This window comes from Siphateles boraxobius, unplaced genomic scaffold (genome assembly GCF_051911475.1).
Source record: "Siphateles boraxobius isolate OS27281-9 unplaced genomic scaffold, OSU_SipBor_1 66, whole genome shotgun sequence".
NCBI classification, from domain to species: Eukaryota; Metazoa; Chordata; class Actinopteri; order Cypriniformes; family Leuciscidae; genus Siphateles; species Siphateles boraxobius.
The window spans coordinates 31,654,035-31,676,883 of NW_027509193.1; the positions used below are offsets into that span (position 1 = coordinate 31,654,035).

The 22,849-nt window shown below is 36.0% G+C and overlaps 1 protein-coding gene across 2 annotated transcripts in view; it reads right to left on the minus strand.

Annotated features, from left to right (window-relative positions):
- Positions 1–531: 531 nt before the first annotated feature.
- Positions 532–22,849, minus strand: part of prkar1b (protein kinase, cAMP-dependent, regulatory, type I, beta) — a 64,971-nt gene continuing 42,653 nt past the window's right edge. For both annotated transcript variants that reach the window (XM_077213609.1, XM_077213610.1), the window contains exons 7-11: positions 19,301–19,459; positions 16,855–16,915; positions 9,803–9,924; positions 2,151–2,232; positions 532–830 (exon numbers count right to left, since the gene is read on the minus strand). In XM_077213609.1, the coding sequence (XP_077069724.1) occupies positions 658–830; positions 2,151–2,232; positions 9,803–9,924; positions 16,855–16,915; positions 19,301–19,459 (597 nt within the window). In that variant the 3' untranslated portion in view covers positions 532–657. The remainder of the gene's footprint in view (positions 831–2,150; positions 2,233–9,802; positions 9,925–16,854; positions 16,916–19,300; positions 19,460–22,849) is intronic.

Below are 22,849 nucleotides of genomic sequence, written 5' to 3' on the forward strand. Positions count from 1 at the left end.
TGGAAAAGCCAAGAAAAAAAATCACTTCAGAACAGCAAAAACGCATACAAACAGATTTCGCATCAAAGGGTCGGAGCTCTTGAACAAGAATGCAAAATGATCCATGCGGGGTTAACCAGCACTCTAAACACACAGCTAAAAGGCAAAACTAAAAAACACTCTTTCCTCTATGTAAACATATTCATATGCTTGTGCCATCTGTAATGTTACCTTCCTCTTCAGTGCTGAATGGCAAGTGTACAAACTGCATCTCTGGTCTGCATGCATCACATAATTTGTTGGACATTTAAACATGCCACACGAAGATATTTCATATCAGTCTGTTTGGGCACCTTGTTTCCTCTTCTAATCTGCTGAAATAAAGCTTTGTGACAGCATAGGTCAATTCAAAGTGCACGCAAGAAAAAGAAAATCAAATAAAGGAAAAATGCAGAAAGGTGGAGCACTTGTGCTTCTTGCAAAAAGAAAGAAGTAAAAACTAAATACTTGGCTGCATAAAAGAAGTTGTTTTTTATTAGTTGCCACGAACAACTCAACTATAGTTAAACTAATGATTTAAGCAAAACCGATGAAGTACCACACATTATTTTATGCAACCAGGCACCCAAGTAAGCTGACGGAGGTCTGTAACCTCTAGACGTGTGTCAGATGGTCGGGTTAGACTGTGAGAGAAATGAAGCTGTTATATCTCTGAATGTTCCTCTTGAGGATCTCAGAGCAGGGCCCGAGGACACGCTCAAAACGTGGCCGGTCCAGCTTCACACACTTGAGCGGACCCCTGGCCACGACTGTGGCTGCACGGGGTCTGTTCAGCAGCAGGGCTATCTCACCTGCACAAATAAAACAAACACACACACACAAACACGTTAGCTCAATGACTTGATTTAAAACTGATATATTATGTAAATCAATTTGGATTTTTATATAATCTGACACTTAAAACATTGAAGTGTAACCAGGCAATTAATTAATACTAGGTTGTCAAAATAATTTAGATATGTATTTCGCCATCAGACCTGGTGTCCCACAGGGGTTTGTTTTGGTACCGCTTACATTTACATTATCATCAACACCTATTCAGTAATTAGCAACCTGACCCTTCCTAATGAAAAAATGTTTGAACTCTGCCGCCACACTGAGGTTAGCCGATTACAACAAAAGTTTATTTACATACAGTTTAGAATTCTTAAAGGTACAGTGGCAAAAACAGTCAGTTTAATTCTATGGATCAGATAGAGAGAGAGGAAATGGTCAAAAAAAGCTAAATAATTACACATAAAAACATTGAGCTATAAGTAGAAATAATTATACAAATATGTAGATAATGACCCCTTTAAAATAAAAAACCTAAAATTGTGATACAATAATACACTGTTTTACTAAATGTTTGAAAAAAACTCTTACAACACTGATTTCAGTTGTTTTACATTTTATATTTTGCTAAATAAGTTCAATCAATAAATAATTTATCAATCAATAAATAATAATAAAAGTTATATGATTCTCAACATTAAATACTTTCAAGACATTTAAACAGACATTTATTAAAGGTACTTTTTATCTTAAAATACTGTATCCTAATATACCTTACAATGCAAAGACCAATAAATAATGAACCTTTTGTTGGTTTGAGCAGCCCAACACTGCAATATTGACTCATCCAATGGCATGAGTTAGGGGCGGTACTATCTCATTGGCCAACCAATGGCAGATGGGAGATTGTTCAGAAAACCTGTTTAAAACAATCACTATTTTTACCATTTTTATTTGATGACATTAGCTGTGCAGAAATGTCTCACATTTAGGCAGTCATCTGTTAATAATTCACTGCCTTTGCTGCATCCTAATAACATAAACACAACCCTTTTAACTTAAACAGTTATAAAACAAAGAGCTGTATCTCTCTATATAATGTAAATATGACAATATTCACTACATAGAGTGAGAATCTAAAGATCAGTATGCCTGTGGTGCAGCAGTGTAAACCGCACTGACAGTAAACAAGCACACAGATCTACATTCTGCAAGCTCTGCACATGACGAACTGCCACCTGTTAGGAAAGCTACTCTTCCTGTCTGGCTCAGGCACTTCTGTTATTTACAAGACTCTGGCACAACGCTGCAGGCTCTGCGATCCTTACAACACTCACCGAAGTAGTCAGACGGACCCAGGCGGCCCACTTCGACATATTCCTCATTATCAGACCTGCGCTGTAGAACAGATGCTGTACCCTGGGAAGAGAAGGAGAGATACAGGTTTTAATGAGGAGGAAATGTACAAAAAGGAGCAGAGGGAGGGAGAAAAGCCGAGCTCGTGGTGTCGCCGAGTTTGAGACGTGTCAAAAGGATTAGTGCTTTATATGCCTGCAGGTGTAAAGGGTTTAGACAACTCTGCATGCTCGCAACACACACAAGTACGTCATAGACTGACACATGCAAGCACACCTGGGCCTGTCAGTGTTGAGATTTTTCAACAATCATAGAGTTACACTGCAAGCGGCGCCCCACACTGCAATGCAAAAACTCATTTAGAAAGATAAACAAAGAGACAGGCAAACGGTCTGTCACATATGTCACATCAAGGACAAACACTACCCACAATACAACAGTAAAACGAGGAAGGTTGACAGGACAGGGATTTCTCTCTATTCATAGTCACTTTACAGAAGTTTAAAAGACGAATAGCTGTTAATCAGTACAAAATAAGCAAAATATAAAAAAAGTGAAAAAGCACGTAAAACAATAATTAGAATGATGTAAGGGATGTAAATGTTAAATAAAAATATTAAACAAACAAATCTGTAATATAAAAGGGAAATTACAAACAATTGGGCTTAAATAATTTTAAAATAGTTAAATTATTTAGCAATTATTATATAATTATTTTATGAGATACTATTATTATAGATGTATATATAAATATTAAGACATGCAAATGTAAGAAATATTACAATTGAATTATTATTATTATTAATTGAATTGTTGGATTAATACAGTTACAATAAACACATTTTTAAAAATGTATCTTGATTTGAATGTTAACTACAATACCCTCTTCCATTACTCTCCAGACTGTAAGTAAACTCATATCTTGTGAGCAAATGTCGGGGTTGGAAAGAGGTTAGAAGGTCATCTACAGGCTCCATTGTTGGGTCACTTAGGGCTTTGCATGTCAACGGCAACAATTTGTAAAAAGAAAAGCAAAAAATATGGACTACGTTTTAAACATAACTGAGGAACTTTATGATTAAATGTCATCACATAGGTGGGAGAAAGTAGTTCTACCAATACTGCTGATGTAACAGTCCAGTTACAATCATATCTTAGATAGCAGCACGAGCTATTCAAGCTATTCCATAAAACATCTAATAAAAAATAAATCATCAAGCTGTTACTAAGAGAGACCACATACAGTGAGAAGAGGCCCAACCCTTGAGGGATGCCAGACCTGACCGGTTTGCTCTCAAAGGAGTTGTTGTCTTCACTCAAACTGCTAGTGGACACTGACATATGATTTGAACCACTTCTAATCCACAGCACTTGTCGAAGTAGTCAATGCCATATCACTGTCCACCGCCCATGGCTGTATCTCGCATGTAGCACTACTGGATCTCTTTGGAGCTTTCAACACACAGTTGACCCCATTGACCTTAACATCCTGGTAGAAGACTTGAAAATCACAGGTCAAGTATGAAAATCAAGGGTCAAGGATAGTGTCCATCAAAGTTGTGTACTGGAGTTGATACTAGTATCATTGTAAACACTACACCTGCTACACTGATGAAAAACAATTATTCATCAACAAGACTAAAAGCTTATTTTGTAATGTTTGCTGCAACTAAAGATTGTGTTATCATTGAATTTTTAAACTCAATTTAGAACATCTTAGGCATTGCATGACAACAGCCTTGCAACCACCCAAAAGACTCTAGCAACGACATACTGAAGAAGGTGCTAAAACTACTTAGAAACTGCATAGCAACACCCTAGCAACCACCCATAAAACTTTTGCAAACACAACTGGGTGCTAAAACCACTTAAAACACCTTAGAAATTGCACATAAACACCTTTGCAACTGCATAACAAGGTGCTAAAATCACATAGAACACCATCAAATTGCATAGCAACACCCTAGCAACCACCCACTAGACTAACAAATACATAGCAAGGTGCTAAAACCACATAGCAAACACACTACAGCAACTGCATAGCAACAACCTAATGTAGCAACCACCCATAACTCTCCAGCAGTCTCATTGCAAGGTTATAAAATCACTTAAAACACTTTAAAACATCCATAACAACAACCTAAAATCCACTTAACAGTGCAACAACCACTTATAACACTGAACGGCATAGCAACAACATAGCAACCACCCATAATGTTCCAGCAACCACATAAGAAGGTGATAAAACTACTTAGAACAGAAACAGTTACAAATTGTGTAACACCACCCAGGCAATCAAATAAAGTGCAAAAACCCACTCTGAACACTTTTGGAATTACATATAGAAACACCCTAGAAACCACACATAACATTCTAGCAACTAATTAAAACATTGCTAAAACCATTTGAAACACATGGAAATTGCATAGCAACACCTTAGCAACCCACATAAAGTGCTAAAGCCACTCAGATCAATTTAGGAATTTCATAGCAACACCCTAGAAACCACACATAACATTCTATCAACTACTTAAGGTGCAAAAGGAAAAGGATTGCATAGCAGCACCTAGCAACTATCAATCTAGCATCTAAATAACAAGCTACTAAAACCACTTAGAACACTTTAGAAATTGCATAGCAACACCATAGCAACCACATAACAGAGTACTCCCCCCCCCCCCCCCCCCAAAAAAAATTGTTTTTATGCAATTTCACTGCTAACTTACAAAGTGAAAAAGTGAAATTGCCTATAAGACTACCCCAAAGATCTCCAAACACCCTACTGCCTTCTACAGTACTGTATGTCTCCTTCAATCTCAGGATGCATGCCTCTTCAAAGTACTGTTCGAACATCTGCTGATGGAAAGGCATTATGTTACAGAGCTCCACAGCTGTGGAACAGCATTGCTGGCTGCCAATATGAATAATCAGACAAGCTGCCAATATCTTATTCAACATCTAGAATACAACCATTCCTGTTCTGTCAGGCATATAGCTGAGGTAACTCATGCATACAGGCTACCATTTTCACCTGAAGGCATCAAGCTCAATTGAAAATCAAAGAGTTTGGGTTAACTGAGATACCAATGTTGTTGACTTGCTGTTTACTCACGTTCAGTAAAGTCTGGAGCTGGCGTCTGGGAGGGCGGCTCTCCACCTCTCAGTCTCTTTTAGGAATACCAAACCATCTAATTTGCCTTGATGCATAAATACTAATGCATTTTCTCCTCCACTTCTCCGGCATTGATGTGTGCATAGTTAGGTATGCATATTTGTGTACCATTTCATGGGATAAAGTAGGTAGAACTATTTAACCTTTTATTTTCTCACGCTCTATCACACATACCACACTAACACTTTTTAATCTTAAATTATAAATTATTGATTAGGATAGTTTGTGAAAAAGGTAATGCGGTTACACGCTCAGAGTAAAAAAATAAAAAACCCATCTAATATAGCAGATGAAGTAAAATAATGTCAATTATAAATAAACATTTCATATACTGTTCAAAACTTTTGGGGTTTAAGATTTTTTCTTTAAGAAACAAATACTTTTATTGAGCAAAGTTGATCAAAAGTGGCAGTGAAGACTTTTTACATTGTAACCAAAATGTCTATTTAATCAAATAAATTGTTTTTATTTTCCAATCACTCTGGCCAAAATGGTGTTATAAAGGCATGTCATATTTATACAGAAAAATTACTAGCAGTCTCCGGCTTGATATATATGGGTTTCATTAATTATGGAAAAGCTGTAGCGCTCTGTTAAATGCTGTAAAAAAAAAAGTCATGAAAGATCCAGAAAATTCTCCGCACAGCAGTAGTCCTTTGACCAGCTCTTCCTCAGAATACTCATGAATAACTTCAATGTGCAAAAGAGCTAACCCTGTGAGAAAATGTGGAAACAAGTCAGAACATTGCATTTTTAATATGTCAGGGATGGCTTTCATCTCATACTGATTTGAATGTGCCTATAATTACGTGGTATATAATGACAGATTTCACTTTTTCTTTAAAAAAGCTCTTGGCCAAGTTTTAAGCTTTGAATGTTTCGGTGTGACCCTAGTGGATCAGCGTTCTGGCATTTGCAGGATCTTGGCTTGGGACGTGCTCTCCAGAGGTATGACATCATGGGGATGCCCTGGAGCTGTTGGTTTTGCATTACTATCAAATTAAAAGTCTCACAATGGGCAACAAATGGTACCAGCATCTGTGGGAAACCCTATTTAACACAAACAAATTGAGGGAGAGAAAATATAAAACACAAACACCCAAATGCAAACAATTTAGGAGAGTTTTCTAATTGGTCGTCTGCTCTCACACGATTAAGACAGTCTGACAGCAGCTGTATGGGTAATAAACCACACCACGAATCATCACATTTAGCACGGCCCAAATTAATATGATGGAACGTTATACATTGTGAAATCAGTTAATGTGTGATGGATTAAATCATAGTTGATGTGTGACTCAATCTAACAAACAACAAATGTATCTCAAACTAGGGTTATTATAGTTAAATGAAACTAAAACCCATAAAAAAACTATTTAAAATAAACATTAACTGAAATAAAATATCGAATACAAACTTATTTCATTTGAACTAGCTGCCAAGCCTACATTTCTTATTTTCATTTTAATTTCATCACTTGATGTCCCTAAAATAACTTCTTTCTTTTATAAGGACAACACACAATAATCAACATTTCTGTAAAAGTGCCAGTGTTAGCCAGCTGGCTAATTTTCAACTGCAGTCCTTTGGCATGATGTTTTGGAAACCAAAAACTGAAATAAAAATGATATCTACACATATGAAAAAAAAAAGTGTCTAAATGATACTAAAATAACACTGTCCCATCCACAGGGGCAGAGTATGTTAACAAGAGAGACAAAATGTTTTTTCCTTCACATTTTTGTGTAAATTGAAGAACCCTAACCCTAACAGTATCTGTCAAGACAAAGAAGAAGCTAAAAGCAAGAACTATGGAACCAGAGCTGGACAATGACGCCCACACAACTCTTCCTTCCTTCCCAATTCTGTGTCAGTAAAGCCGTCCCTCTGGTTCCCTCGCTCAGGTCTGGAGTCTCGGCCTGACCCTGTGTGAAAGTCTGCAGCCTACATTCCATCACTGAACCGCTGGCCACCCCGTGCTGGGAATCAGGCAGAGATGGGAGGAAGAGAGAGAGAGACAAACAAGCAGCGAGACAGACCCATGTCTCATGCTAAAGTCCTCTTCATTTATTTTTTTCTGTCTCTCTGCCCTGCTATACTCTGACCCAGATGAACAGAAGTTGATGGAAATGCAAACTGTGGTAAGGATGAAATAAAAAAGCACAAAGCCAATTTTGTATTCTGTTCTAATCTATTGGATGTATTCTATTCTGTTTACTGTGTTCTGTTCCATTCTGTTCTGAGTAAGTAGGATAGAAAACACAATACATTTAGAACAGAATAGAAAACAGAATAGAGTGGAACAGAACAGAGTAAACAGAATAGAACACACAAAAGGTTAGAACAGAGCAGAACACAGAAAAGAGCTGAATAGAACAGAGTAAACAGAATAGAACACATACAATAGATTAGAACAAAACAGAACACAGATAGAGCAGAACAGAACCACGTAAACAGAACATAACACACAGAATTGAAAGCAATAGAGTGGAACAGAACAGAAAAAACAGAATAGAACATACAATTCGTTAGAACAAAACAGAACACAAAATAGATTAGAATAGAATAAAAACTAATAGAAAAGAAGAAAACAGAATAGAACTGAAAAGAAAGGAATGGAATAAAAATGGAATTGTGCAGAGTGAATGGAATAGAGGAGAATAAAACAACTAAAATAGAACTCAAAAGGACACAATAAATTGATCAAAAGTGAGAGTAAAGACATTTATATTATAAAAGATTTCCATTTAAAAAATCGGGTCTTTTGAACTTTCTATGATAAAATGCATCACGATTTCAAAACAAATATTAAGCAGCACAACTGTTTTCAACATTGATTCTATTAAAAAAATGTTGAGTGAGCATCAAGTCAGCATATAAGAATGATTTTCATTAGGAAAAATCAAGCTTTGACCTTTCTCTTGGAAACTAGATTTGCGAGTGCTACGGTGTGTCTGAAGCCAAACACACACACACACAACACACACACACACAACACACACACACACACACACACACACACACACACACACACACACACACACACACACACACACACACACACACAGCAGCAGGTTTCCTGCACTCAGTCAGCGCACTCACACAGACTCAATACTGCCACACATCTCCTTCCATTGTTCAGCAATGAAGAACTAGCCTTTCAGCAACACACGTGTGTACTTTATATGGCTCATCGATCTCTGATTTATAACATTTCCCAAAGGAACAATCCTTACAAGAGTCTTTTCCAAACGCACATGCTTGTTACATTACCTGAGCATCACCAATCTCAAATCTACAATAAATCTAATAGACAGTAATGCTAAGCTTCACCTGTGTAATTTGGCTCCTCGACATGAGGAATGTTTCATCAATAATATGAGCAGGCCAGCCAAAAATCAAGTAAAATGGGATTTTTGTCTGCCAGGCATAAAGCATACAGTAAAGCTATATATGTATATATTCAACATGCTTTATGATTTGAGGAATCATTCATGTCTGTAGCACAAACGGTACAGAATAAGTTGTGCACCAAAGTTTAATAGTGTTAAGGGTTGGTTTAAATTCATAACCCTAATTACAAGCAACAATAAGGCAATAATCAGGTGGATGCGTGGAGAGCACAGCATCATGGGAGCAAGAGGCAGTCAAATAGTGCACTACTTCACTCAACAGCCTGATTATATTAGTACTGCAACCTTCATGGAGGAGAGAATGAAAAGGAAGAAAAGAGAGGCGCTGAAAATATGAGAACAGACACAGACGGTAAAACGAGCCCCCTCCAGACTTCACAACATCTTCATAAATGTGGAGTTAATCAAAATATTGTTCAAAGATCTGGCAGAGGAGGAGAAGAATGCTGAATCAGCACCACCAGGGGTTTCAGAACTGTAAATGTGTTCGGCGGTGTTGACAGCACAAAGGAAGAGTATCAGCTAACGCAAGAAACGATAGAACAAACTAGCAGGACTAGATGTGTGTGCACACACACAACCAATATAAACTGATCCTCATTCAATTCATGTCCATTCTTTATCAAGCCACACTGAGGATTGTCTGAAAACAACTTTAGGGTGCTTACACACAAGAGAAAGTGCAGTTTGATCTGTTTTGAGAGTGTGGAAAAAGTCAGATCAGTATGAAATCAAGCGAGAGTACCACAAATTAGATTTCCAAAAGTACTGGGAATCCAACAGGATGGTCTAAAACTCTCTTCGGTTATTAGACGCGAACACTGGATTTCATTGCAGTAAAAAGTTAAAATATTGATTTGGTCTAGTGCATAAGCACCTTTTGAAAGTGTCAGGCCAAAACGCCTGAAGCAACCTCGGGAGGAACCAAGGAGAGCCGTTCTCCTCTGGTCAACCTGGAGGAACTGGTACTTAAACGACCACAAAAGTAGCATTGTTCCTCACTAGCTGTAGTGAACAAACATGCAGATGGTCATTTGAACACACACACCTCTGTTATAATGAAGAAATCATCTCCCGGTTCTCCCTGGACTACGATCTTCTCTCCATCTTCAGACTGCACAGGCTCCAGGGCATCGGCCACAGTCAACCTCTCCCACTTATCAAGGGATTCTGCAAGACACAAAAAGTTTGATGTTAATCTGGATCTAAATGGACCTGAACAACTTCACTTCAAGTTCAACCCTTGAACTTTAATGTTATTAGGGGTGGGAATCTGTGGGTGGACAGCGAATTAATTCAATTACGATATATGATTTCAATTTGATTCAGGAAAGATTTTTGCGAAATCAAAACAATTCAATTCGATCTGATTCAGAATGAGATTTGTTTTGGATTAATGATTCGACTGTATTTTTTTACGTTTATTCACAGGATGATGTAAATTCATCTACTAATGTGTCTTGGGTTCATCTACTAATGTGTCTTGGGTTATAAATAAAAATAAAAAGAGAAACTACTTATAGTCCCCCTATAGTCAAACATTTCACCCCTTAAAACTCATCTTTGATCACCAAAATGACATATTTAGGCATTTTTTCCTTGAAAATTATGGAATTTTTTTCCCTTATGTCATGCCTTAAAATAGCTTGAATGTAACTCTACACCCTTGCCTCATTTAGTATATGCAGTTCTATGAATATGCAAATTAGCCCCGCCTCCACTCACTCACACCAGTTCAGAGATTCACTCGTTGACGATCACACGTTGACCTGATTGGTTACAAGGTAGTTTGTGACATCAGAAACACCAGCGATTTCAAACTGTGTTTATGAGACTTTGTCTTTGGTTCACTGCAGTTTTAAGGAGAAAATACTCAGCAATCGTGTTGACTAATGAATTTACACGTGGTTTGTCTTAAAGCATATTAAAAACACCACATAGACATATAAACAATATTAAAACCTTGATTTTCACCACAGGGGGACTTTAAGATTGTTCACTGCATCAAGCAACTTGAAAGTAAACTCATTAAATACATGTACATACAGGCTACTTGGAACATGAAGAGTGCAATGTGCCAATAAAATATTTTAGAGCGGAGCGCAATTTATTTATTTATTTAAAGTTTTTATTTATTTCCATGAGTTTTCTTTGTCTGGAAAAAAACAATTTTAAAATTCCCTACTATTTCCAGTCACTAAACAAATCCAAATATCAAAATATTACCCGATACATTCAGTATCCTCAAGGTCTCATATGCAAATAAAGTCTCCTTAAATGTTTTCATCTCACCCAAATAAACAATTATACCCAAAACAACAGTGAGTTTTTCATGCAATAAAAGAGTTTTATTTCAGTAGCAGTGTACATGCAATAAGTTGGCAGCTTTATCAATTGTTTGTGTGCATTCGAAGCCATGAATGATGCCACGGTACACCTACATTAATACACATGTAAGTCATTTAATGTTTATATTTTTTAAAATATTGAATGATACTTTACCTATTTTCACGATTCATTCATTCATTTCACGATAGGCAGTATCTGTAATCGAATCGGTACACCCCTAGATGTTTTGAATCTGAATAAATGATACTACGTTAATGTCGTGGTGCAACAAAGCGCCAGTGCTTTGAAACGAAAGGCACGGAAGTTATAGTTCAATTTCCATCCATCCAAAAGTAACAAGCAGCGTATGTTACTGATATTTTTAGAGACAATTTTGAGAAAGCCGTGCTATTTTTCGTGTGCGATGAGCATCCGGTGGTCCGTGAGTGACCCGTGGGTGTGTCATCAGAGGCTCAGACTAATGCTTTTATAAATAAACTGACTAATCAGAAAGACACCAAGGCTTATCACGAACTTCCTGCAGAATGCGAAGACTGGATCTTGACCTAGAAGAGCTTCTGTTGCTCGTGGACCATTGAAGCCGTGGCCGTGAGAAAAGAAACCGCCAAAGCCATCATTCAATACCCACCACATTCCAGAAACACTTCCCACCTTCCAGCATCCATCACACGGGCGAACCACACACGAACACGACCACACTAAAACCCTCTGGACTTCAGCAGAGCCGCTCCATCCTCCAGCTGCAAATAATAACCAACGCCTCTGCCCTTTGCTGTTTGCTCACTCTGTCATTCTTCATTCCCCATCATCCCAATGCAGGACAGTAGCAGACGATCATGCTCAGATTAGACCGTCATAATAGTGTTAACATTTAAATAGTTAAAAGGAGACGATGTGTGTGTGGCTTAGGTGTGTGTTTGTGTGTTGGGGCCAGCCTGTCTGCATGCCCCAGACTAATGGTCACTTTATCAGGCTGGCTAAGACATCCTCACGCCCGGGCAGACGTCCACCTGCTTCAGTCGTAACATGAGCCGGCAGTGAGGGAAAAATCAACACCGCATGCTTCAACTAAGAAAAAACTGTGTGTCTGAGTGCGTCTATATTAGCACCTTACTCCTTAGGATATTGTAACATAGCATAGAAAAATTCATAGCTAAGTCTTCCCAATAAAGCATTAAAAAAATTTAGGCTTTTAGTGATATTCAATATTAATAATTTAAAGGGACTTTTTTCAATCAGAGGAACCAGACATTGAAAATCCTTTTCAAATGATTAATCAAGGTAGGTTTTCCACACTATTATCTTTGTTTTAATGAAGACAAAGGTTTTTACTTTATAATATATGTGTGTGTGTGTGTGTGTGTGTGTGTGTGTGTGTGTGTGTGTGTGTGTGTGTGTGTGTGTGTGTGAATATGTTTAATTTAAAAGCACCATTATGACATTAAAAAAATTATTGCATATTTTTAATTAGGACACGACAGCATGTTATCTATTTTTTAATCTAATTTAATATTAAATGTATTTATATAAAATATTTCAATTTTTAAATGTTTATTTATATGCATTAATATGACAATAAACAGCATTATTTGGATACATACATTTTTACTAAAACATTTAATATACGAAAATGTCACATGGGGACTTCCGTGAAGAATTGTGAAAGACGGTATATATATTTTGTGTGCATTCGAAGGCATGAATGATGCCACGGTACACCTACATTAATACACATGTATATATATAAAAAAAATAATAATAATTATATATATATATATATATACACACACACACACACATGTATATATACACATACATACGTATATAAAATTGTTAAATTTAAAAGCACCTTTTTTTTGTTTACTTAAAAAAAAAGATTCTCAGAATGTACAAGTGAACTGTATGTTAAATCATATGCTTTAATAAAAGACGTTGGATAAAAAATTTTAAAAGCACCATTATGACAATAAAAATAAATATTTGCTTATTGTTGCATATTATCTTTAATTAGGAAAAGACAGAATATTTGTACATTTTTAATATAATATTTAATATTAAATATATTTATATAAAATATTTCATTCTTAAATGCATTGAATTTATTTGCATCAATATGGCAATAAACAGCAATATTTGTATGTATACAAATATTGCTGTTTATTGTAATATTGATGTTTACATATAAAAATATATGTATACATATTTTTTAACAATTTTATATACGTATGTATGTGTATATATACATGTGTGTGTGTGTATACATGTATACATATACATGTATACATATATTTTTACTAAAACATTTAATTTATGAAAATGTCACGATGGGACTTACGTGAACAATGTGAGTGATGACACAAAAGAAAATTGATACATGTGATTTTTGAATTGGTTTATCAAAACGGACACCTTGACTGATTCATGGAATCGAATCAAACTTCCCAACTCCTAAAAGATGCAGTCACTTTTACTGTTCCACAAATTATCGTGAGTGAAATAAATGTATTTAAATAGGAATCCACGCAGTTAAAAATTTCGTGTTGAGGGCGAAAGATTTCCCCACAAAGATTTTGCATCACGGGTATAATTTGGTCACGTGACTCACTGACAATTTCTGCTAATAGACCTTATTTCAGTGTAGTGGACGCACTTTTGCAATGGATGTTTAATTCAGGTAAGTTTTTAAACATCTCTAAATTAACGCTCTTATTTTTGCAGATCACAATTCTTAATTGTTAAATAAAAAAACTAATTATAATCAATTGAAAAGATACTTCATAGTTCAGAATCTCCTATCCCTCAATCTGAATGGCTGTTAGCACATTGTAGGTGACTGCTTACTAGTTAAAGTCAAAAGTACATTACAAAGTTTCTATGATATTCTCATCACGTAACGTGGCGTAACGAGAGAATGTTAAAATATGACTCTTATTTTTTTAAGCACTTTTTTGCACAAGACCTCACAAGTGTCAAGAACTCACAAACCATGGTAAAACATGCCAAGACTTCACAAAACAGTACCGATTTCACCGCAATCTCAAAAGAATCTTACGCAAACAAAAACATGCCCCCCTCAAAGGCGAGAAGACGAGCGAAGAAAAGAGGTTTGAAGAGCGAGAGAGCTGGGTGTTTGAAGACAGGCCGTGACAGGGCTGTGAAACGGAGAACACAGAGAGAAAGAAAAATAGAGGAAACCGAGAGGAGGAGTGTGTTTGTTCAGCCATTTAATAACCCCATTTAGAGCGACGAGTGACCTCAGGGTGCTGAAGGACGAGGGGTCACTGCAGAACTGACCATCTTAATGTTCCTCTTTCTCGCTCCTCTTTGTCTCTCTCTCACCAAACAAAACCGCTGGAATGCAAGTCCGGGTAGAATCTGGCAGTGGTGTCTGTCAGTCAAAGCTACACTCTTAGAAATAAGGGATCTTCAAATTCTGCATAGAACCTTCAGCTTCTAAAGAACCATTTTTGGATCTTTGGAGATTAAGAAAAGGTTCTTGAGTTCATTTACAGGTTCTTCAGATCAGTGTTATTAAATTTAAAACAGCACATGATGGTTTTCTAATGAACCAGAGATAAATTCTCTATGGGGTTATAATTTATTTTAAGGTGACGTACAGTAGTTACATTGTAATTTACTCTATAGTAAGTGCATGTAGTTAATTAATATTACTCAGTACTTATTAGAGTTACGTTTAGGGTTAGTTACTTGTAATTATGCATAATTTACTGTTAATAATATAGAACATACATGTAGTAATGTGTAACTACTTGCACACTGAGTCCGTTTTTTCGTATTCGTCATTCGGTAGCTCCGAATTGACAAAACACCTCTCAAAATGCTTGCTACCGATGCGAAAAACACAGAAAATCGAACCCAATCCGAATTTTTTCCCGTATTTATTTTTTAACGTGCGGAAATTTGGGACGAGAATTTCGGAGAATGGCCTTAACCCTCTGTGGAAATTTAAAAAAATGCTCTCCTCTGTCACTTGACTATAAAACTCTTTGTGGTTATAATTTGAAAATGTATTTTCATGCATTCTAGAAGTTCTTAGATCATAAACCCATACAAAAAAAATCGATTGACTTGTTCACATGGACACGTCAATTTACAAATGGGACAAATTGTAAAGTTGTTACTGTAAACTTATGCAAACAACACTCACAAAATGATTTCTTGATGGGTGCCGTACATTGAAGCGACGCAGTGATCTGTAAACTCATCATGCCTTTCCGTCATCAAATAAATACAGTTTTAGTAAAGTGCTTGAGAGGTTATGACACTTCACCCCGTGAAATTACACTAAATTAGTTTCATAGGCAGTTTACAAAATCCTATTTTTCTTTGGGGTCCAGAAACGCGCCGGCGTGTTTTGCTGTTTTTTTCCACATAGCAGCAACATAGACTTAAAATACTCCGTCATTTTTGGTCATATAAATAAAATCAATACATGATTATAATCTATAGAGGGTCTTCTTTTTTTTGTGTACACTCACATTAACATCAAAACTGTGTGCTTTTGTAAAATGAAGAAAATAAACAGGGTGTGCTTTCTGTCTCTCCATCTCCGTTAAATTTTTTTCTGGTTCACGTCTCTAAACTTAAACAAAGCTCAGCGAATACTATTCACACAAGCACAAGCAATATATCTTTATAATCATTTAAGTTTGTACTTTTAAAATATCTAATTCAAAACTAAAATAAATATTCTCCGTTTATGTAATCTATAAAAAAAGAGAGAGGTGTCAGCCGATCTCATTATCGTTCTCTCAGCTCATTATTCTGCTAATGTGACACGCCCACGGAGAGCGCGCGGTATTCAAACGCAAATGATCTGAAGCAACACATGCAAAGTGTCAACGCCCCTCATAAACGCGATAACACAACAAATGTAATCATCAGATTAATATACTATTTCTTCTTGCGAAGCTGTGTGAGGAATAATCCTGGGACATTTACCTCAGAACATGTGCTGGTTTATTTTCATTTCGAAGAGCAACGGATCCATCTGATAAGTAAGTTTTTTATTATTATTGTTCTAATCGCGAAATCATTGTGTATGTAAACCACAAAAAGACTGTTTAAATATGAATTGCGTGTGTGAATGAATGAACTGAACAGTTTTTACCAAACCCTATTTCTATACTGAGATGAGTGAAAATCGACTGAAATATGTTGAAATAACGTTAAAATGTCTTTGTGTTAGCAACATATTAAACTGCAAATTAATATTTATATGCCCTAATATAGGCTATCATAAAATCAACAAACGATATGCCTATATTACAGACGAAATATGAAAGACAACATTTCGTTGACTAGTTTTGGATAGATTATTAACTGTTTACTGTAAACTAGATTACTGCCACATTGAATATGCTTTTGTTCACCAATTTCTGCTCAAATGTTAAATATATTAGGCTATGTTTGTTTTGTCAAAAATAAAGTCATCAACTAGGATCTCAAAAATAAAAATACAAACATGTACATACATCTTGCTCCCATATTATGGTAGCCCTGTTTGTGCTATATAGAGTGAATTTACACCTTTGCCATTAACATGTTTATAAATAACTGAAAAAAGCACAAATGTCAGAGCATGTCAGAACACCTCCAGGACCCCAAAAACACCTTGGACCCCAGAGGGTTAACAAACAAAAGTGTTCGAATTTAATCAAACAATTAATGCAAGATTGATTTGACATATAAGAATCATTCTCTTTACAAAGATCTCATTACTGTACTTACCAAGTATAGACACCTTACTAAGGAACTCTTCATACATCTTCCTCTTCCTCAACGTGCTTCCCTGAAAAAACATTGAGGCAGCAGTTAGAAGACACATTGAGGACATCAGGTAACAGAATCTCCTGCCCTCTAATCAGTCTCTACGGAACAAGAATAAGAAACACAGCGCTGACAACAAAGCCGGGGGACTTTCCTCAAACACGCTGCTGAAGAAGAACTATAAACATACAGATTAAAGCAAAGTTCTGGCTTCCTTCTCTTTTGTTCCTAGTGTTGTCTTTTTCAGCTCTGTCTCTCTCTAATACTCAGATAAAACACAGAGAAACACATTAAGTGGAGACGGTCCCGTAGTTAAGAAAAATCACGAATGATCTTCTTTTTGTCTCTATTGTTTCTCCTAGACAGGAATGAGATTAAATGGAGGAGAAATGGAGACTGAAGTCTCTGAGTTATTAACTAAACCACCATCATATTTTGAGACAGCAAAAATGCAAACTTCCAGCCACTGACTGGCCGTGAAGATCTTCTCTCTTACGAGGTCAGTGACCTCTCCACCCCTGGTGTTTGAGAAGAAGATACAAAAACATCAGAAGAACATCTAAGATGGCCTGCAGACACTAAAGTGAGGCATGACAACGTGATCTACAGCGTTCCGGCAAGTGTTGGTCAAGCTTAATGGATTAGTTCACCCACATTTCCCAAATAAACAGCATATATTTTCTAAAGACAGACCCTGTGTAGCTTGAATAAGTGTCTGTGGAGATCCTTTTACTAGAGCAAACAAGAAATATTATGCATAGAAAAGTGAACTAAAGCACTTCTGCTAGAGAAACTTGAGGGGCATTCTAGACTAGTGAATATTTATGTAAATGTCTACTTAAATAACTGAGCAAAATACAGTATTTAGCTTGCAAGTGAGTCTGGGCAATATATTTAATAATTTACTATTATATTTTGGTATTATTTAATTGGAGGATTAGGGATGAAAAAAATTAGAATGTAAGATAATAATAATAATATTACATAATAAAAATAAAATAATATTACATATTTTCAAACATAATTTTAATTAAAAAGCATTTAAAATGATATAATTGGAGAAGGAAAAATTAAGTTATAATAATAACAATAATAAGATACTAAAATATGTATAAATATTATATTATATATTATATATATAATACTAAAAGAGATATACAATAAAATAATAAAATATACACACATATATATAATTAAGAAAAATGTAATAATGACTAATATATATATATATATATATATATATATATATATATATATATATATATATATAACAGTTTCAATATAGATTTTAAAAGCCTTTTGGATTGAAATTAAGAAAATTTATATATATTTATATATTACATTTTTCTTAATTTCAATCAAAAAGGCTTTTAAAATCTACATTGAAAATGTTAAATGCAAGAAATACAACACTCAATCATATAATCTAGTAAAATATCTAAATCAATATTAATATTTTCTTTGATGGGTCAAAAAGCTATTTCAGATCAAACATTAAGATTTCCATCAAGTATCATCAAAAGGCAGAAAAATATTGAAATATAATATATATATTATGTTTTTATATAGTGCCCAGGTATATCTGTAAGCATCTAAGAAAATGAGGAGTACAAATAAGAGTTTTTTCTCCCAAAAATAAATGTTTTAATAAAATTGACATTTTCTAAAACCAACATGAGTGTAGGTCATTTCACAAGTTCTCTAACACACATTATCAAACACACCGTGAAACAGGACATATTTTTTAAACAGTTTTATGAATCACTGACTTATCTAATTGACTGCACCCACACACACACACACACACACACACACACACACACACACACACACAAATCTTTTACTGGTTTAATTAAGAGCAGCTCATCATAGCTGAAATCTGACAGTCTGTCTCTCTCCTCACAGAACTCGGTGTGTGTGTGTTGTTAAGAGTAAGTGCGTGTTTGCATAAGAAAGCGAGGAAGACACTAAAGAGAAAAAACGAAACGATGGCCTGACAGAAAAATCTAAATTGGTCCCTTGTCAGGCTCTGTGTGGAGAACAGTTTCCACGGAGGCTTGCGGGGCATTAGAAATATTCATTTATTCATTCCCACAACACAAACACACACACACACACACACACAAATACACACTCTGCAAACACAAACACTGCTACAGATGGAGCACTTGATGCAGATTACGCTGTTGAGCGAGAGAGTAAGTATTTAGTTAAAGAATACCAAAGGGTGGAAAGTTTGGTTTAGTTTTGAGAACGCCAACAGCACAATGGTCAAGAAGTTAAATCTGGAAAGTCATGGCATCCAAGAGAAAGGACTTGTCATTTAAAGGGATAATTCAGCCTAAAATGACAATTCGGACACTCCTGACCCTTATGTCACTGTGTAAGTGTGTGAGTGTGTTTCTACCATAAGGATGCGTCGGTAGCTGTCTCGGTCTATGCCCCACAGTTTCAGGTCAGTCTTGGCTTTCACAGTAGCAGCCCGAGGAGTTCCATATATCAGAGCCAATTCTCCAAAACTACCACCCTCTCCGATACTGGTCACCCATTCACCGTTTACATACACCTGCGAACAGAACGAGAAAGATCATTATATATTTCTGCTTATAATACACATGAATATGAATAATTTGTATGGTTAATTGAACACAAAAGCATTAACTTCCATAATAAATGAGAACATTCAGGGCCATTTTTAGGACTTATTATGATTGTCATGACAGTTCCCCAAAATTTTCATTACGGCAAAATGTAAAACAAAAACTAATTTCCATTATAATGTAATGTAATGTAATGTAATAATTAATGTAATGTAATGTAGAGGTCTGCATGGGATGGTTTTTCAATCCTGCTCCCATAACAAAATATGTTAGATTATATGTTAGAAAAAACATAGAATATGTTCGAATTTTTAAACAGAAAGTAAAAAGGGACTACTTCAATTTCATGTTATCTGAAATGACTGACTGAACTCTCGTTTCATACTAATGCTAGTTCAAGGGCATTCACAGTGAAGCAGGTGATCTGATAACACACAGCTCGCACCTTCTATCTTCCCAACCTTGGATCCTCTAGAGTGTCTTAAGAGGAATTAGATAACACCTTGAGACTCTTTCCCTTGTTTTGTCTTTCATTTTGGCATAATGGTAAGATGCTACCGAAGAGAATATCTCACTGAATCTGTGTGTCAGCGTGTGGTTTTCAACAGCCACACGCATAGACAAGCACAAAGAACCTCTTTCTCATTTTCCACAGAGACTGATTGGGTTTCACCTGTAGACACACAATCCACTTGTTGATTTTATGAGGGGAGATAATAAAAAAAAAAACATTAACACACGGGGCAGAAATAAACGCTGGTCCTGCTCGGGCCAGGCGTTCTGCCAGCCATCTAAGACACATTCCACAGCTATCTGTGCTCTCCAGACCGGCCACTCGAGCAGGTTTGGGTCAAAGCCTCCTCAGAGATGGCCAACATGTCACTTAAGGTGAGAACTTCTTTGCAATAAGTCTCCAATTCAGTTATTTTATTGGAACAACAGACAAAAATAATGACAAATATTTACGGCTGCCCCCAACCAAAGATTTTTCTAGTAGTTGTTAATTTAAGCCATTAGTTGACTAGTCGCAAGTTTATTATATTAATTTAATCATTCAAATACAGACTGGGAGGGGGGCTTTAAAATGTAAATTAAGTACTCAAGCGAATACATAAAGCTTGCGCAGCATACAGGCAAAAGATATGATTATGATAGTGTTGGAATAACAGAAATGAGACTGTCTGAACATTTTAATAATTTGTTACAATACTAGTGTTTTCTCAGTTAGTATCGGCTACAAAGATGAAGTTGACGACGCTGACTCGCATGTTTCAAATGATAATTTAAGTTTGAGGTCAATAATTCATTTGGATTTCTTGCACGACATAATTACCACATGCAACAGCCATGTTAACCACCTGTCCGTCACGGACTGCTGATTCCTGTGGAGTTTGTTTTTCTACAAATTTGGTTGACCAAGCCTCTTCTGATCGACTAAAGTTTGGTTGATTATTAGTGGGCAGTCCTAAAAATATGACTTTAAGTGACTGAAAGTGATTTTCTTTTCTTCATGAGAGTGTAAGCAAGCGTTAATGAATTCCAAATTCGAACACTCTCGATTAGCATGCAGTACTAAGCGCTCCAAAGTCACAGGAGATTTATCCTTTCTGCTAATGAGAAACATCACTCATTCAAGACGCATCTTGACATTCCAGAACGTTTGCGTATATGTCTGGGAGGTTTATGGAGCTGAACGTGCTTGCTTACACGTATGAGAAGACTGGTTAATGTCCGTAAACACGTATTTTGCGTGTGTTTGACACCACTAGTGTGGCATACGGTGGATTGAGCGAGCGTGGCGCTGTGCTCAGGCTCTCAGCGCTCTGGCTTTGACCCAAAAGCTCGATACGACACAATCTGATGTGGCAGCGACCCAGTGCTGACTCAACGTGCCCTTGGAGCTCATCCAGAGCAGAGGAGAAATATTTGCTCTGATATTTCACACAGCCAATCACTAAGCACATACACAAGGGGAAGAGTCTCAAGACAAACGGGACTGATAATAACATGAAGGAAAAACAGGGGTTTTCTTACTATTTTAAAACAAAACAGCTTGACCATTCAAAATGGGCCAATTAGAAACTGTCACAACCATAAGACTTCCCACTTTTATCAGGGTCAGTAAGATTTTTTTTTCCTCAAAGAAATTAATACTTTTATCCAGCAAGGTTGCATTCAATTGATCAAAAGTGTGGGGGGAAATCTATTTCAGTTAAATGATGTTCTTTTCAAAATTTCTATTTATCAAAGAATCCTGAAGAACAATGCATCACCAAATTAGCATATCAAAATTATTTCTGAAGGATCATGTGAGACTGAAGACTGGAGTAATAATGCTGAAAATTCTGCTTTGATCACAGGAATAAATTACATTTTTAAATATATTCATATAGAAATCAGTTATTTTACATTGTAATAATATGTCACAATATTACTATATTTTTGATTAATTGGTGAGCATAAAAGACTTCTTTTGCAAAAAATGATAGTTTCTATTCATATTTATTCACGTTTACTATTCACTATTCAGCAACTCGGCATGGCGGTTGTTAGTCTGTTCACATGTAAAGAGATAATTTACATATAGTAGAAAAAACAGTCATTCTAAGAGTCATAGAGAGCGTGGAAAATACTCATAAAAACTAATCTATGACTTCAAGAAGCCTTAACTGACCTTAATGGACTCTAGGGAAAAAATAAAATGCTATAAAGTGTGGAAAAAGCCCCTTTTAAATAAACAATCATATTTACTGATAAACCAAGAATGAGTCAAGGAAAATACTACAGATTCCCAGGGTGATAAAAGCATATTCTAAATAAATCATATGCATCAAAGAAAATCTACTTTAAAGCTTCTTTAAAACAAAACAGGGAAATGGATTCTCTGTGGAGATAATGACACATCACTTCTCTTGAATTTTATCCATGCCATCTTTGGGGAAGGCAAAACAATGGCAGTCAGTGTTCCAGTTTTCTGTAGTGTTAAAACAGGCCAGTGGGTAAGATAATTATTATTTTTTTACCTACTATTATATGTAGGTCTAAACGATAAGATGTTTCAGAAACGGGTTACAATCCCAGGTTACATTTCAACGCAAAGTCAATAGCCGAAAAAAACAATTTTAAATCTTGAAAAATCTCTTTACTTTTATTGTAAGACACCCCCAAGGTCGTGCGAGAGCGGGGGAGGATGAGCGACCTACAGGACAGACAACTGTTATGACCACAGATGACGATCAAAGGACAAAGGTTCAGAATAACGGAATAACTTAAGTCTGCAAGTGTGGAAAGGTCTGTAAAGGCGGAAGGGCTTTTAAGATACATCAGAGTAGGATGGGCTGTTTACGACAAAGTAG